Source organism: Podarcis liolepis (assembly GCF_965112155.1).
Source record: "Podarcis liolepis genome assembly, chromosome: 5".
Lineage (NCBI taxonomy): Eukaryota > Metazoa > Chordata > Lepidosauria > Squamata > Lacertidae > Podarcis > Podarcis liolepis.
In genome coordinates, this window is record NC_139556.1 from 83702844 (window position 1) to 83719972 (window position 17129).

The 17129-nt window shown below is 47.5% G+C and overlaps 2 protein-coding genes and 1 long non-coding RNA gene across 4 annotated transcripts in view; 2 read left to right on the plus strand and 1 right to left on the minus strand.

The window, feature by feature from the left end:
* Positions 1 to 4487: 4487 nt before the first annotated feature.
* On the minus strand, positions 4488 to 6500 carry ARL14 (ARF like GTPase 14; the record flags this gene model as incomplete). Its single annotated transcript, XM_083504629.1, has 1 exon — positions 4488 to 6500. One exon carries the CDS (start codon positions 6498 to 6500, stop codon positions 5928 to 5930), a length of 573 nt encoding a protein of 190 aa, XP_083360755.1. The 3' UTR covers positions 4488 to 5927.
* B3GALNT1 (beta-1,3-N-acetylgalactosaminyltransferase 1 (Globoside blood group)) overlaps positions 6499 to 17129 on the plus strand; it is a 28191-nt gene continuing 17560 nt past the window's right edge. For both annotated transcript variants that reach the window (XR_014526447.1, XM_083504468.1), the window contains exon 1: positions 6499 to 6640. The gene's annotated coding sequence lies outside the window, so the exon portion shown is untranslated. The remainder of the gene's footprint in view (positions 6641 to 17129) is intronic.
* Positions 7394 to 17129, plus strand: part of LOC310707486 — a 54718-nt gene continuing 44982 nt past the window's right edge. Inside the window, exon 1 of the long non-coding RNA XR_014526501.1 lies at positions 7394 to 8414. This is a non-coding gene — a long non-coding RNA (uncharacterized lncRNA). The remainder of the gene's footprint in view (positions 8415 to 17129) is intronic.

Below are 17129 nucleotides of genomic sequence, written 5' to 3' on the forward strand. Positions count from 1 at the left end.
GCCCTGAGCCTCTGCAGCTCAGGAGAGGCTGGAGGGTTACCAGACCCAGAGGCAACCTCACCTTCCCCTGACGGGGTTAAGAGTGGAGCACCTGCAGGCAATTGGTCCTCCATCACCTCAGGAGTCAGAGCAGACTCAGCTGGTGTCTGCTCCTGAGGATCCAGCACAGGTGAGGACCCTTCAGGCTCAAGCCCCAGCCCCGGCTCAGCTGGTCCTGGAGGCAGGGACTCCTGTGCAGGCTAGGATTCCTCAGGTTCAGCCTCTGAATCTGATTTCCAGGCCATCACACTACCTTTGTTTCAGCAGTGTAACGTAGGATGTAAAAAGTATTTTAGCTGTCACGATTAAACAACGAAGAGTTAGAAACTTTTGCTGATTTACTGTGTATCACCCAGAGACCTGCCAGCGTATCAAGCTCTACCATCGGTTATGGTTGCGGATGATGGGAGTTGCAGTCTTAATGTCAAATGAAGAGCACCATATTGACCATCCCTAGGCAGTGGCGCTGGAGATAGGAGTGTTCAGTACCCTTTTATGTGCTCCTTTTCCTAGGATGTGCACGAACTGCTCAGCAAACATTGGCATTGTATTCCAGAGCTTGCTGCTACAGGACAGATGTGACTCATTCCACAAAGATGTTTCCAAGCAAGCCACTGTGTTACTGTGCACCAGTTGGCGCGACAGGGCGGGGCGGAGGTACCTAGGTTTTGGGAATCAAGGAACAATGGCCTTTTAACTTCAACAACAGTATAGAGTTGTTGTCTTTAATAAGCTATGGACAAAATGAATGTAACAAAGGAAGTTGGTTTTGTTCTGTTTCGATGAAACGAAATGAAGTTTTGTGCTAAAATGCGAGGTCCTACTTGCTTCAACAGAACTCTGCCATTGCCCTCTCTGGGCAGGGTTTTTTGTTTCAGGGTTGAGGAGGTGCTGTGTGTGGTAGGAATTTTGAGGTCTTAGATATATGTTAAATGTTCATAAGTGTACCAACCAAGCATGTACATAAATCAGCACAGGAAGACCGACCTGAAACCATTTTTGATTCCCAAACTGACCAAATGTTTTCTCTGCAAGGTCAAAGGAAAATGGAAAAGCCTCCTCATTGTCTTTTCCTTCACAAATCTTGTCTTAAGGGCACATTTAAGATATGAATAGGGTGTGAGCCTGAGACCTGGCTCAGGAAGGAAGTATTTATCATTACAAAAGACTGGCCAGGCTCCCCAGGCAATTCAATCAAGTGACCATTAAACAGGTAACCTGTCAGAGGAGATAAACAACATTCAAATTTCTGTTTTAGACCACCTTTTCTGTGATGTAGGTATGATGTATGGAGGGGTGGTCTTGAGCTCCAGGGCAGGGAATTTAAAATGTCTATATAAGGGCAGGCACACCTTGGTTCTGGGTTCCTCCTCCCTCCTGCGTGTGGTGAGTGAGGACCCTGTTGCAACAGATCAATAAAGATCAGGCTTACTAGCTGCTTTGCTTCTCAATATTCTCTGGTTGGCCTCTGTTATTTTCTCCTACCAATAGAGAACCTATGTAAGGACTCTATATGGGCTCTTGGATACCCCATAAGGGAAAAAAGGGCAGATTTTTGTTTACAACATGTGTCACATCAGAATTCCTTTCACCCCTCTGCCTTGGCTTCCCACCAAGAGTTAAAATTCCTGAGCTCTCAGTTAATCTCTTCCTCCTAGCATATGCTGGCAGCTTTCCGGGTCCAGTATGAGAAGAGAGGGATTGGCCCCCTTGAATGACGAATTCCAACTCTGCCTCTCTCTGGGCCCAACCTTCTGTGTACTTCCCAGATTTATTCTCTTGGCGGGAGTGTGGGGCAGGCGGCCAGGTTGAAGAGAAGAAACGTGGGCCTCTTTATGCCCTGTGGGGAACCTTCTGTGTAAGAATACCAAATCTACGGCGGACTGGACTGAGCCCAGTGTGATTAACTCAAGGACCTGAAACAAAAGCTTCCAACAAACCATTTCATGACTCTCCAAGTAATAAAACTGTTCTAACGGGATGTGCAAATATTCCCAATCCATTTAAGAGAACAAACATATATACATGATGCAAATTACACAAGAGTTTGAAAATCGACTCTCAAAATCTAGTTTCTGTGGACTGCTTTCTTAAGCAAGAAATGTTTTCCCCCCAGTCTTCGAAAGTCTGCTTCTTGGAATGGATCCCTTCTTCTAAATATGGATGCAGCAGATTTGCCAGTTTGGAAGAGGGTTCAGTTGCAAACAAGCAGGATTTATCCCAGCCAAGGGAACTGATAATCCGTGAAATGACCTGTTTATTTACCCTCATTTGTTTGCACAAAGTTTGTGTGGAGATTATAAGATGTTGACTTTTTACTTGGCATCATTTCAGATTTGTTTCTTAACACAATTCTAATTTGGGGCTAGAGGGCAGGGAAATGGGTTTGTTGCACAACAGTGCTGAAATTGCATTAATTGTGCACGCTTGAATCCCACCCACAAACTTGCGGCAGTCTGGAAGTGCCTACAGCTAAAAGTGAGCTCCTCTTTAATAAATAATAATAATAATACATTTTATACCCCGCCCTTCCCGGTTCAAAAACCGGGCTCAGGGCGGCTAACAACAAATTTAAAACACTTTAAAACAATTATAAAATTTAACAAGCCACTTATGTTGCATGGAACAAAACTGAAAGTGGAGCAAGCTGCTAGATGTCATTGGTTTGACCATGTTAGCTGCCCCCTTTTTCTGCAGAATATTGTCGTACAACTATAAAATCACAGGGTTTAAGGGGACCCCCCTCAAATAATTTAGTCTAACCCCAAACCATTATAGAAATATAATTCAGCTCCTTTTGCCCACTTCTCTTGTCAAATCTTTGTTTCCAATCAGATGCCACAAAAGGTAAACTCATAGTGAAAGACCAACTCACAGCCAAATTCACAACAATAATTGTAATTCAGTTTTTATGAGCTTGTGATAAAAAGCCGATGATTGTATGTTTTCAAAGAGCAAGCAAAAAAAGAAATTAAATTGTTTTCATCAGTAGCCGTTTATTTTATAGCTTCAGGAAGGCTTCAGTTACTCTTAATTGTGCTCCAAATCAGAAAATGACTAAAGTTAAGTCTTGCTTAATTGCTTAATTGCTTTGTTCATTTGGGGATTTAGGCCTCAGTGGTTTTTTTTTTTTGTTTATTATGTGCATGTTGTCTCAAAGGATGGCAATCAACAAAGGATGAAATCAATAGGCTTACATGCACAGAATATGTCTATAAATATGTAGGTAATCTAGAATCCAATTTAAAATTAAGTAAATGGGGGAATTTCTATAGTTCTAGGCAATGTTACCTGCCTCGATAACATTTATTTTTTTTAAAATCTGTTGTGATTTACCTTCACCCATCCAGCATCCTTGCTTTTGTTATATTCATCCATAATGCCTTAAAACGTGGCTGTATTCCATAATCTTAGAGGGGAAAATATGAAGCAGCGAGTTAAGATTTCAACCTTAAAGGCACAGCCTAGAACCGTTGACATCAGTGGGAAACTTGAAATACAGATTGTTAATAAGATGCATTGAAGCCATACATATGTTTCGTAAAGATAAATATAATTTTAAGACAGAGCAGGCTTTTTTCCAGCGATACAAATCAAGGAGCATGAGTAATTAATATACTTCAATATTTCTCTCCATCTCTAATAACAGGTGAATGGGGCATTCTTACAACTGTCAATGAGGCAACGTTTTTGTAAGCCCTTTTGAACATTATCTAGATTCATATATGAGGTGGGATGGGCAAGGCAGAAGCTGCTAGAGACCCAAATCTATTGTCCTTCACTCCCAGTTCACTGTGACTGGGAGTGATAGGTCTAGTAGGCAAATAATGTATACAGTGTACCTTGGGTTAAGAACTTAATTTGTTCTGGAGGTCCGTTCTTAACCTGAAACTGTTCTTAACCTGAGGTACCACTTTAGCTAATGAGGCCTCCCGCCGCCGTCGTGTGATTTCTGTTCTCAACCCGAGGTACTATTTCTGGGTTAGCGGAGTCTGTAACCTGAAGCATCTGTAACCTGAAGCGTCTGTAACCCGAGGTACCACTGTACTCTTCATTAGTGATGTTAAATTCTCAAGAATAATGAGAATATTAGAGAATTTTCATTTAAAATAGGAGAATATTCATTTTAATGCATTGAAAATTATATCATTTTAATGCATTGAAAATTATATAACTTTAATGCATTGAAAATTATATAATTAGTTAATATACATGTTTATTCATGGGTAAACTTGTTCAGATGGCAACCAAAAACTGCACAGATACAATGGGGTAATGCAGTGAATTCACATTCTTTGATTTTTTTTGCACCAAACTTGAAATTGACTCACATTAATCACTAAGCCTGCCACTAACCATATCTTTACCATCAACTTTGAATTCTAATGATGTTGTGCATGTATTAAATGTAGCTTTTAAAGTAAAAGGAATATAAAAAAACCCTCAAGTCTGCTACATTAGTACGTTCTTTAATAAGCATATCTACATGGTACAATATTTTCAGTGCAACACTAATAAAATCAATATAAAGTTTAAAATAAATGCTATTTCCATAAAATAAAACACAATCAGTAATGACAAGTTACATAACACCAGAAATGCAAATCACTATCTACTTAGACAAGTAAGGCAACACACAACATATTTAAATTATAATTATAACAACTGATAAATTGTCACAAGAAAGAAATTTATTTTAAAAATAGGCATTAAGTAACAAGTCTCAAATGTTTATAAATTTATATTGACTCCTCAAACATCTTAAGAGGATAAGTCACCATCTTTGTCTCCACTGGTAACAGAGCTTTCAGTTTCACACTGATCTTCTGTCAATCTCTGGAAAATGGCACCTTGTACTATTTAATGGCACTGCAAAAAACAGTTACTGGCACTAAATAAAAATATAGAAACATCAACTGTTTAAATCAAGGCTACCTCACATGCTGTTACACATAATTGTATAGGCCTAGGTACTTTAAGTATACAAAGCATTAAAGCTACTTTCTGTATTAAAAAAAAATCACACTGTATGGCCAAGGGTATAAAATTGCTAAGAATAAGGTCACACTAAATTAGAAAAAAGGCTATTACATATAGCTGAAATACATATGACTTCAAATGTTCATCAAATTAAATGAATGGTGGTTTTAAAACTATATTAAAAAAATGTTTTCTGTAGCTCACATTTCAGAACTGTCAATGGTGAATGACACAATACCCAGTAATTTAACTAGATTTTAAAAAATCATTACTCATTACACTGGCAATATCACAGCTTGACTTATTATTTACTAGATTTTTTAAAATGTGGGTTGTAAAACTGGTTGTTACATTAGAATTTAGTTTGTGGAGAATATTCTCTGGAGAATATTCTCACCTCACATCACTACTCTTCATCCACCCTTCACACTTGAAGGCTATCCCTTCCCAATATAACCCATTCATATATATGAAAGTGAATATATTAAGGATTTATTTAAGGGAAGAGTTTGACTGGGAAGCAGACTAGGTTAACTATATACACTTTGAAACAAGGCTAAAAACATGCGGGTACAGGAACTTGGACCGCATTCAAACTTTCTCCAGTCAACTGTTGCATAGTTTTCTTTGGCAGTTATACCACTTTTGCTATGGGTACCAAATATTTAAAATTTCAAGAACATTCCAGTCCACTTTTATGCAGTTTCATAAGCAATGAAGTTGGGAATTGCATTTATTCATTAAAATGCAGCAAAACAGTATCTCTGAAAACAGTAAACTGGCTTGGGATAAGTATGTTCTGTCTTAGAAAAGTCCGAAAAGCAGCACCAGATATTCCATTAAATGACTGACTTTCTGTCCCAGTCAGCTTTGCATGGCTGTTCTCCCTCGCATCACAATAGAGTATGTTAATCTTGCTTGAAAAGAGCAAAAGCTTCTTGTTTAGATTTCATGCAGGATTTTGCAAAGGACGTCACTTTTCGAAACCCTTCTGATAAGCCCTCACCTGTAATTGCACAACAGGGTTGTACGTACCAGTTTCGGTCGTGGCAGTGCTTTTTCATGTTCAGCCTCCTGGTTATTTCCTCAGCACTTAGAGCTCCAGGAAGATCCTGTTTGTTTGCTAGCACAACCACAGGCACGTTCTTAATCCTCTCATTCCTCAAAAGAAGCTCCAATTCTTTCTTTGATTCTTCCAACCGCTGGTTGTCTGTGCTGTCCACAACATAGACCAGGCTATCCACGTTCTCCAAGTAGTTGCTCCAAGCAGGCCTCATTTGGTGTTGGCCCCCAACATCCCAGATAGTTAAGGCAATGTCTTTCCCTGTTTCAAGCATCTCCACGTTGAAACCGATGGTTGGCAAAGTTTGGAAGACATCATTAAATTTCAGCTTATACAAGAGGGTGGATTTCCCTGCTGAATCAAGCCCAAGCATTAGAACCTGGGCTTGTTTAAACTGCTTGGAGTTTGCAAGGCCCATTCTCTCTACAGTACCTTGTTGCTTCTTCTTTCTCAAAAGTTGTTTCGTTCAGTTGACGATTATCATTTTTGCCGCGTCTGCCTTTCTTTGTTTCTCCAGTGAGCAAAGGAAGAAGAAACAGAAGGCCAGGCTTGCGCTATGTGAAAAGAATAAGAGCATTTATGCATTTGTTCTCCGACTTTATCGCTGTTGCACTGTGCAAACAGAATGTGATTAAAATATAACCTAGGCTGCCTAGCTGGAGGGTGGAGTTTAATTGAACAGTCACATAAGCCAAAGGTTGACCAGTGTCACAACTCAGGTGCACATAATGACCACATTCTTGTGTTCTGGGGGTATTCATCTATCTTACTGTGTAGGTGGGTGTAGTTTTGTAATGCATGCTCTTAATCAGCCACTAACCCTGTAACTTTCTTAGACTTTGCTCATGCCACTCAAACCAGGGATGGTGAACCTTAGGCCCGGAGGCCAAAGGTTCTCTCTTTGGGACAGGGGTAACTTGGCTGCTATATTCCATTCACTGGTAACCTCCAGACTGGATTATTGCGATGTGCTCTACATGTGGGGTGTGATGGAAAAGTTTGGTTTTGCTGGGAAGGTTGAATCCCCAAGTGTTTTCTTTTTCCCTGCCAGCAAATGGTTAATGTAATAATAATATTATAATAATTTATTATTTATACCCCACCCATCTGGCTGGGTTTCCCCAGCCACTCTGGGCGGCTTCCAACCTAATTAAAAAAGAACATAGTGTCAGACATTAAAAAATTCCCTAAACAGGGCCGCCTTCAGTTGTCTTTTAAAACTAAAATAATTCTTTATTGCCTTGACATCTGCTGGGAGGGTGTTCCACAGGGCAGGCGCCACTACCGAGAATTGGCCAAGGTTCCAGAGGAGAGAGAGTTGGTTCTGGGTAGAAACATCCACTATGAGGAATATATCACAAGCTAGAGAAAGGAGTCTCTGAGTTTAGTGTGAAGGACAGTGTGTGGTGTCCTGTAAGAGTAATTAGGCCGGGAATTAACTGGGAGGCTAAGCCTGAGCCAGGAGAAGTAGACGCTTTAAAGAGACAGTCTACTTAGGTCTCATTCCAGTCAGGAGGGGAGAGATTCTGCTACAAAAAGAGAAGACTCCCAAACCAGTTAAGAGGGGTGTGGTGATCCCTTGGGTCTGTTACTTGGAGTACCTCAGGAGTAGGGTTGTCTAAGGGGTGTGTAACTGACAGAAAATACCACTGTGTTTAAGAACCAAAGTATTAAGCGGCAACAGCTGTGCAGCATCTGAGAAAGCATTGAAGTGAAATAACATCATAATCTGAAGTATCCTGTTTCACCCACTTGTGTCATAAACTTCCTTTGTTAAATAAATTCTTTATTGGTTTTTTTGAACAAATCCTGCCTAAGACTCCAAATTATTAAGTTTTCCCTCACGTAAGTCCCCCAAAAGATAATATGAGGTAGTTTGTGGGAATTCGTGGAGGAGGTAGGTGCACTATATTTCAGTGAAGTAAGGGCCCAATGGCGCCATTGAGTCGTCCCATGGGGCTCCCCTGAAAATGACTCAGAAGCTGCAACTGGTCTGAAACACAGCAGCCAGATTACTGATCTTCCTCAGCACTAACATGTGGCCCCCAGAAGAGAATGTGGCCCTCGAGTTGAAAAAGCCGGACCCCCCCCACCTTAAACAGCTGCAGTTATCAGGCATGTTTAAACAGTTAAACAGAATAACCTATCACTGCCCTTTGCCCCTTGTTCTCCAAGAGATCTGCGAGAGATGAGGACTGATACCCAAGTGGTCATAGGTCAGGAAGCTAGCGGAAAGCAGGGTGAAGCAAGACAGCGGCAAATAACCAAAACAAGATAGTTCACTTGGAAGAGCTGGAGGGCTTTGCTGAGGATCTGTCACCTCTATCAAGGGGTAAGCAAACCAAGAGCTTCCTGACTTTTGCAGACCGGCTTAGAATTACCCAGTTTTAAAACTATTCCTACAACTTCTGTTTTTAGAGATGTAAGGACTAAAAGCTAAAACTGGCAGACTTCAGCCTGCAGGTGCAAAATCTGTAGAAGCATCGCCACCAGGTTTTGCTTAAAGTTACTTATTGTTTCCCAGCTTGAGCTCAAGGTAACCATTCCTGCGAATTTGTAGTTGGTTGTGCACAGCTCTGACTGGCTAGAACCAGTATCGTCATTAAGCCAGCTCCCCAGATGCATTTCCCCACTATTTTAGAATTTGTTATAGTTTATTATCAGTAAGCTAGACTATTATAATAATTGTACACTTAGCCTCTAAAAATACAGGGGATACAGGACAGTGGTTAGAGGGTTGGGCTAGGACCTGGAAGACCAGGGTTCGAATCCCCATTGGGCCATGAAGCTCACTGGGTGACTTTGGGTCAGTCACTCCCTTTCAGCCTCACCTACCTCAAAGGGTTGTTGTGGGGATTAAATGAGGAGAGAGCACCCTGAGCTCCTGGGGGTGAGGAAATTAAATAAATACATACATACATATGCACATACTTAGAACGCCTGAAGTATGGAGGGAGGGGGGAAACAACTGATTGGTTCTGCATTCAGTTCACTCATTAGTACTTCTGTCACTTGTATTCCAAACTCAGGAGGAAACCATGGTGGGGGTGGAAAGTAGGGATCCATTGTGACTACTTTTCTTGTTCTTCAAATATTTCTATGTGCACTTAAGAGGCCAGACTGTCTCCACAGTCTCGTTGCTGAGCAACAAAGTGCAGAGCTCAATGGAGTGGGAAGCCAGCCAAACTAGAAGAGACTTTGAGATCTACTTACCTGGGCACATCTGAAGTCAGATATAATAATAATAATTTATTATTTATACCCCGCCCATCTGGCTGGGTTTCCCCAGCCACTCTGGGCGGCTTCCAAAAGAATATTTAAATACTACTGTCAGAGCTGCTCCCCGATCCTAGCTCACAGAGGATCACGCTAGCCAGCGATCATTAAGTAAAAGTCTTTATTGAGTTACAGTTTCCATTCTCAAGCTGCTGCGTGCAACTCTACGTCTTATGGTTAGATCGGCGAAGCTCCGTCTGAGTCTCCGCCCCTTGTGCACCAACTTAATATCCTAGCCCTGCTCCACCTTTTCCGCCTGACTGTTCTCCTCTGGGTCCCTCTGCCCCCCGGGGTCTCTTCCCTCCGGGATTCCTCTGACGCTGACCCCCCGGACCCTCCTGTCTCCTTGCGCCGGGCTTTAGGACCTGGCTCCCTCTCCGGGCTGCCTACTGTGTCACTTTCCTGTGCATTTGAACTTGGCGCGCGCGCCCAACCTTCCACTTTCCGTCTGACCGTTTCTTCGCTCCCCGATGGAGGTGTGGCCACTCCTGACTCGTGCCCTCCCTCCTGTTGTGAGCTGCCAGCGCTTGATCCCTGGCGCCCTTCCTCTTCCCTGCTCTCTGGCGGTGACGCTGGTCCCGATTTCCAACTGCTCCCCTCTGAGTCCCCTCTGGCTCTATCTTCCTGGGGTGTCCCCCTAGGCTCCCCCCTTGCCCTGGCCACTGGTGCTCCTTTCTGTGAATCTTCTGATTCACTGGAAAGACTCGGAGATCTCGGGTCGTCGTCATCACTCATCTTTTCTTCTGCCTCCTCCCCCTCGCTCTCTGTTTCCTCCCTTGCCCTTGCCTCTGCTCCTGAACCCCTGACATCCATCCCCCCTCGAAGCCCCCTCTTCCCCCCTCCCCTCCTTCCGGTGCGGGAGCTGGGTGCTGCTGTGTCAGGGGGACGAATGTCGGATAAAGTTCGCTTCCCGTGGCGGGCCTCCATCTGAAGTCTTCCGGTTCTTCCTCCCTGCTCTCGTCGACGACGGTCACCTCCGCTTCCATCTCTGTGCCGCCGTGCTCGAAACCCGGGTCGTCCCCGAAAACGTCCATGTCCGTCTCTCCCTCGCTTCCTTCTGGAGACGTTGCTCGTCCTGGACCCTCCAGCCACTTTCTGCGGAACTGCTCCTCTGGTCGATCATCCCACCAATACGAGGGTTCTGAAGCAGATCCCGAGGGTGACCCCTCCGGGGAACGGGCGTCTCGTGTCGGTTCCTCGTCCGAGTCGAACCCCCGGAACGTGCTGGCTGAAAGCGTGGGCGTGAAAAGCCAGTCGTCGAAAAAGTCTGCTGGCATTGGCCTATGTGGGAAGAGGGCATGAAACTTTTCTTTGAGCAGAGGTTCGTCTAAAGCGTAGCCCGGCACCCAGCTGTTGGCACTGGCCGGGGTGCCCTCCTTGGCGAGAAGGTATTCTACCCCCTCTTCCCCCCATCTGGAGTCCAAAATCTCCGTGACTTCGTTGATGCGCTCCTCCTGTGCCACTCCCGCTTGCCCGGTTCTCTCTCTGAGCGGACTCGGTGCCGTTCCTGGTTCCTGAAACCTGTGAGGTGCCTTGTAGGGAGTGAGCACCGATCTGTGGAACACCGGATGCATCCTGGAACCCTCCGGAAGCGCCAGCCTGAAAGCCACCGGGTTGACCTGCTCTTCGACTTGGTAGGGCCCCAGTTGCTTATGCCCTAGTTTCTTCTTCGCCAACGACCTGGCCGGCACTGCGTGGGCTGCTAACCAGACCCAGTCTCCCACATGGATCTCTTCGCCAACCCTTCTGTGTTTGTCCGCTTGTACCTTGTATGCGTGTTTGGCCAGCTCCAGGTGCCGCCGCAGCTGATCGTGGACCTCCCTCCGGTTGCGTGGGCTTTTCCAATCCAACACTGCTCGAACCTTGGCGCTGTCCATGGCGAGCCCCTTGTCAGACAACTTGTAGCCCAGGAAATCCACCTCCGTCACGTCGAATTGGCACTTCTCCAGCTTGGCGTAAAGCCTATGCTGCTGTAGCCTGCTCAGCACTTCCTTGACGTGTCTGTCATGCTCCCGCTGCGATTCCGAAAAGATCAGGATGTTATCTAAGAAACAGACGCACGTCTTGTAGAGGAGCCCCGCCAACACGTGATGCATGAACGCTTGAAAAACGTGGGAGCCATTTTGCAATCCAAAAGGCATAACTCTATATTCGTAGGTGCCCAGGGGCGTGAACATGGCTGTCTTCCACTCATCTCCTTCCCGCATGCGAATGAGGTTGTACGCCCCTCGCAGGTCCAACTTGGTGAACACGCTGCCCTTCCGTACCTTTGCGAGGAGGTCGTCGATTCGGGGCATGGGGAAGTCCGATGGCTTGGTCACACTGTTTAAGATGCAATAGTCCACTACAAGCCTTTTTTGGGGCGTGTCCCGCTTCTTAACAAAGAATACAGGACTGCCCCCCGCTGCCTTGGACTCTCGGATGAAACCGCGCTCCAAATTATGATCTATGAACTCTTTGAGTTCCTGCAGTTCGTCCTCAGACATGGAATACAGCTTCCCTTTGGGCAGCGCCGCCCCCGGCAGCAGGTCAATTTTGCAGTCATATGGTCTGTGGGGGGGTAGCCTGTCTGCCTCCTTCTCGCAGAAAACCTCCAAAAATTCTGCGTACTTGTGGGGAACCGCTTGCAGTGTGCCTAGCTGCAGCTGTGACTCCTCTTCCTCTCCTTCCTGCCGGGGCACGATGCAGTGTTCAGCACAAAAGGAAGAGCTGAAGGTCAGCCGCCTCTGGTACCAAGCCAGCGTTGGGCTGTGCTTGTCCAGCCAACTCATGCCCAATACAATGGGCGTGTCCGATAGTTGAGTGACGTTGAAGCTGATGATTTCCCTGTGATTCCCAAGTCGCATCACCATTGGTGGCGTCTGCTTCACCACTTGCCCCCCTAGCAGCTCCCTGCCATCCACCGTGACAACCTGCAGGGGCAGCGTGGCAGGCAGCAACTGTATAGCGTGCCGGTCGACAAAGTCCTGCCCTATAAAGTCCGCATTGCTTCCTGAGTCAATGGTGATTGGCACGTCCATGGTGATTCCACTGGGCAGCTGGAGCGATGCGGTGAGCCTCACTACTGGTTTGGGCGGGAGGGGGTCCATGGGCTGTAAAATCTCTGGGGACTGCTTCACTGACACGTCTGGCTGGGCCCCAGTGCCTCTTCCTCCAGCCAGACTCCGTCGTTTCCCTGCTGTGGTTCTCCTTGCTGCGTTGCTGCAGTTACCATTGCTGAGGCTGCAGTGTGCTTGTGGAGCCTCCGGGGACACTCTTTCGCCATATGCTGCGGATCCTCGCAGATGTAACACTTCCTGTTCCCTCTAGGAGGCTTCGCTTTCACTGTTGCCGGTGCTAGGGCTCTGGCTGCTGACTGAGCCCTTGCACTTCCAACCTCCATAGGTTCCGCCCCTCCTCCTGGCGGAGGCGTGGATTGCGCACGCGCTGCTTCTCTGGGAAGGAAGGAGGAGCCCCTGGCTGGTTCGCGCCCTCCACGCCCTTCGTCCCTGCTCCACGGATGTTCTTCCAGCCGCACCCCCACCGCCAGCGCCCTCTGAACGATCTCCTGCGTGGTCCGGGGTCTCTCCCCCCTCGCAATTTCATCTTTAACCGAGCCGTGCAATCCCTCCCAAAACAGGTCTCTTACAGGAGCCGAATCTCTGTCCCATTCCAGGGCACTGACCAAAGCGAAAAAGCGGGCATGGTACTGCCTTACGCTGGCCCTCCCTTGCTTCAGTCCATGTATCTGCTGCCGAGCAAGATCCACGTCAATGCTTGATAAAAAGCACCCATCCATCGCTTTAATAAAGGCATCCGCATTTTGGAGCGCCGGATCCTCATCCCTCCACAAATTGCGCAGCCATGCTTTAGCATCTCCATGCAAATGGGACATGATGAATCCCACTTTCTCTTGCTCATCTCTAAAGTCTTTTTTCAGCAGTTGCAGTGCACACATTACATCTGCTCTAAAGTTGGGGTACTGTTGCAGATTCCCATCGAAGTGAGAGACCAGACCGCCTGTTCGTCTCCCCAACCCAATCCCCTCCGGTTTGGGTGTCAGTTGCCCTTGCTTCGTAAGCACTTCCAACCTGACCTGGAGATCCCTGTAGGCGGCAGCTGCGTCCTCCTCTCTCTTCCTGGATGCAAGAGCCTCGGCATTCAGTCGTGACACTGCTTCTCTGAGTTCCGCTATCTGCTGTTCAGCCGTCATGTTGTCTGTCGTTCGTGAGCTCGCTAGTAGGCACCCGCTTTCTCTCCTCTCCGTGAGGCCGTAGATGCCCACAATTTAGAGACGGAGCTTACTGTCAGAGCTGCTCCCCGATCCTAGCTCACAGAGGATCACGCTAGCCAGCGATCATTAAGTAAAAGTCTTTATTGAGTTACAGTTTCCATTCTCAAGCTGCTGCGTGCAACTCTACGTCTTATGGTTAGATCGGCGAAGCTCCGTCTGAGTCTCCGCCCCTTGTGCACCAACTTAATATCCTAGCCCTGCTCCACCTTTTCCGCCTGACTGTTCTCCTCTGGGTCCCTCTGCCCCCCGGGGTCTCTTCCCTCCGGGATTCCTCTGACGCTGACCCCCCGGACCCTCCTGTCTCCTTGCGCCGGGCTTTAGGACCTGGCTCCCTCTCCGGGCTGCCTACTGCGTCACTTTCCTGTGCATTTGAACTTGGCGCGCGCGCCCAACCTTCCACTTTCCGTCTGACCGTTTCTTCGCTCCCCGATGGAGGTGTGGCCACTCCTGACTCGTGCCCTCCCTCCTGTTGTGAGCTGCCAGCGCTTGATCCCTGGCGCCCTTCCTCTTCCCTGCTCTCTGGCGGTGACGCTGGTCCCGATTTCCAACTGCTCCCCTCTGAGTCCCCTCTGGCTCTATCTTCCTGGGGTGTCCCCCTAGGCTCCCCCCTTGCCCTGGCCACTGGTGCTCCTTTCTGTGAATCTTCTGATTCACTGGAAAGACTCGGAGATCTCGGGTCGTCGTCATCACTCATCTTTTCTTCTGCCTCCTCCCCCTCGCTCTCTGTTTCCTCCCTTGCCCTTGCCTCTGCTCCTGAACCCCTGACAACTGTGATACATCAAACATTAAAAGCTTCCCTAAACAGGGCTGCCTTCAGATGTCTTCTAAAAGTCTGGTAGTTGTTGTTCTCTTTGACATCTGGTGGGAGGGCATTCTACAGGGAGGGCGCCACTACCGAGAAGGCCCTCTGCCTGGTTCCCTGTAACTTGGCTTCTCGCAGTGAGGGAACCGCCAGAAGGCCCTCGGTGCTGGACCGCAGTGTCCGGGTAGAACGATGGGGGTGGAGACGCTCCTTCAGATATACTGGACCAAGGCCGTTTAGGGCTTTAAAGGTCAGCACCAACACTTTGAATTGTGCTCGGAAACGTACTGGGAGCCAATGTAGGTCTTTCAAGACCGGTGTTATATGGTCTCGGCGGCTGCTCCCAGTCACCAGTCTAGCTGCCGCATTCTGAATTAGTTGTAGTTTCCGGGTCACCTTCAAAGGTAGCCCCACGTATAGCGCATTGCAGTAGTCCAAGCGAGAGATAACCAGAGCATGCACCACTCTGGCGAGGCAGTCCGCAGGCAGATAGGGTCTCAGCCTATGTACCAGATGGAGCTGGTAAACAGCTGCCCTGGACACAGATTTAACCTGTGCCTCCATGGACAGGTGGGAGTCCAAAATGACTCCCAGGCTGCGCACCTGGTCCTTCAGGGGCACAGTTGCCCCATTCAGGACCAGGGAATCCTCCACACCTGCCCGCCTCCTGTCCCCCCAAAACAGTACTTCAGTCTTGTCAGGATTCAACCTCAATCTGTTAGCCGCCATCCATCCTCCAACTGCCTCCAGACACTCACACAGGACCTTCACCGCCTTCACTGGTTCTGATTTAAAAGAGAGGTAGAGCTGGGTATCATCCACATACTGATGGACACTCAGCCCAAACCCCGATGATCTCTCCCAGCGGCTGCATGTAGATGTTGAAAAGCATGGGGGAGAGGACAGAACCCTGAGGCACCCCACAAGTGAGAGCCCAAGGGTCTGAACACTCACCCCCCCCCACTTTCTGAACACGGCCCAGGAGGAAGGAGCAGAACCACTGTATGACAGTGCCCCAGCTCCCAGCCCCTCAAGACGGTCCAGAAGGATGTGATGGTTGATAGTATCAAACGCCGCTGAGAGATCCAGCAGAACTAAGTAACAGCTCTCACCTTTGTCCCTAGCCCGCCGGAGATCATCAACCAGTGCGACTAAGGCAGTTTCAGTCCCATGATGAGGCCTGAATCCTGACTGGAAGGGATCCAAATGGTCCGCTTCTTCCAGGCGTGCCTGGAGTTGTTCAGCAACCACTCGCTCAATCACCTTGCCCAAGAATGGAAGATTTGAGACTGGGCAATAGTTGGCCATCATGGCCGCATCTAAAGATTTTTTTTAAGAAGCGGTTTAATAACCGCCTCTTTCAGCGGGTCTGGGAAGGCTCCCTCACGGAGGGAAGCATTCACCACCCCACAAAGCCCATTGCCCAGTCCTTCCCGGCTAGCTTTTATAAGCCAGGATGGGCAAGGATCAAGGAGACAGGTGGTTGGTTTCACTCGTCCAAGCAGCCTGTCCACATCCTCGGAGGTAACAGATTGGAATTGATCCCACGCAACTTGACTAGACCGGACTCTAGCACTCTCCCGCCCCAGCCCTGCTCCCACGGTGGAATCTACCTCTTCCCGAATCTGAGCGACTTTATCTGCAAAAAACCTTGCAAAATCATTGCAGGAGATCATGTGGCCCGTACTGGGCTCCGATGTAGCAGGTGGTTCCGCTAAATTGCGAACCACCTCAAAAAGTCTCCTGCTGCTGTTTTCTGCAGATGCAACAGAGGCGGTGAAGAAAGTCTTCTTCGCCATCGCTATCGCCACTTGGTAGGCTCGACATTGAGTTCTAACCAGTGTCCGGTCAGATTCAGAATGAGTTATCCGCCACCGGCGCTCTAGCTGTCTCAACGATTGTTTCATTGCCCTCAGATCCATGGAAAACCACGGGGCTGTCCTGGGGTTGGGCGAACAGCAATCTGCGTGGTCAGATGGTCCAGGGGGTCAGGGAATCTGATGATCAGGGGGTCAAGACCAGCAGGAAGCAGAAAGGTATGGCCAGGAACTACAAGCGTTGTCACCAGTGTCTGACTGCTGCTGGAAGCTCTGCTTAAGAAGGTTGATGCCGGCTGGTTATCATCAGAGCCTTCTCCTCCGTATCCCTGATGGAGTCACTCCCCCCTCAGGCTGTTGTGCACAGGTGAAGCTGATTCCTGGCCCACAACAAAAACTCTGAATCAACATCTTAGCTGGGCACAGTATTACCCATAACTAAACTGCATGCCTGCATCCATCTAGCTCTAAACCAGACAGGAGATTTGCTGAGGCAGCTTTGAAAATAAGAAAGGAGGACCTAATGGCAGGAGGAGCCACTGCTAAGTTGCTAAGCTCTGGACTAGAAGTTCGGCTATACAGTGGTACCTTGGTTTAAGAACATTCTTGTTGAAGAACGATTCGGTTTACAAACCTCACAAAACCGGAAATAGTGTCCCGGTTTGAGAACTTTACCTCGGTCTAAGAACAGAATCTGAATGGTAGAAGGGCACCGCCAGCGGGAGGCCTCATTAGAGAAAGCGCACCTTGGTTTAAGAACAGTTTTGGTTTAAGAACGGACTTCCAGAATGGATTAAGTTCATAAACCAAGGTACAACTGTAATATTATTTCTAAAGTTGACACGCAGCCATACATACATACAAGTGATTTGTTAAACC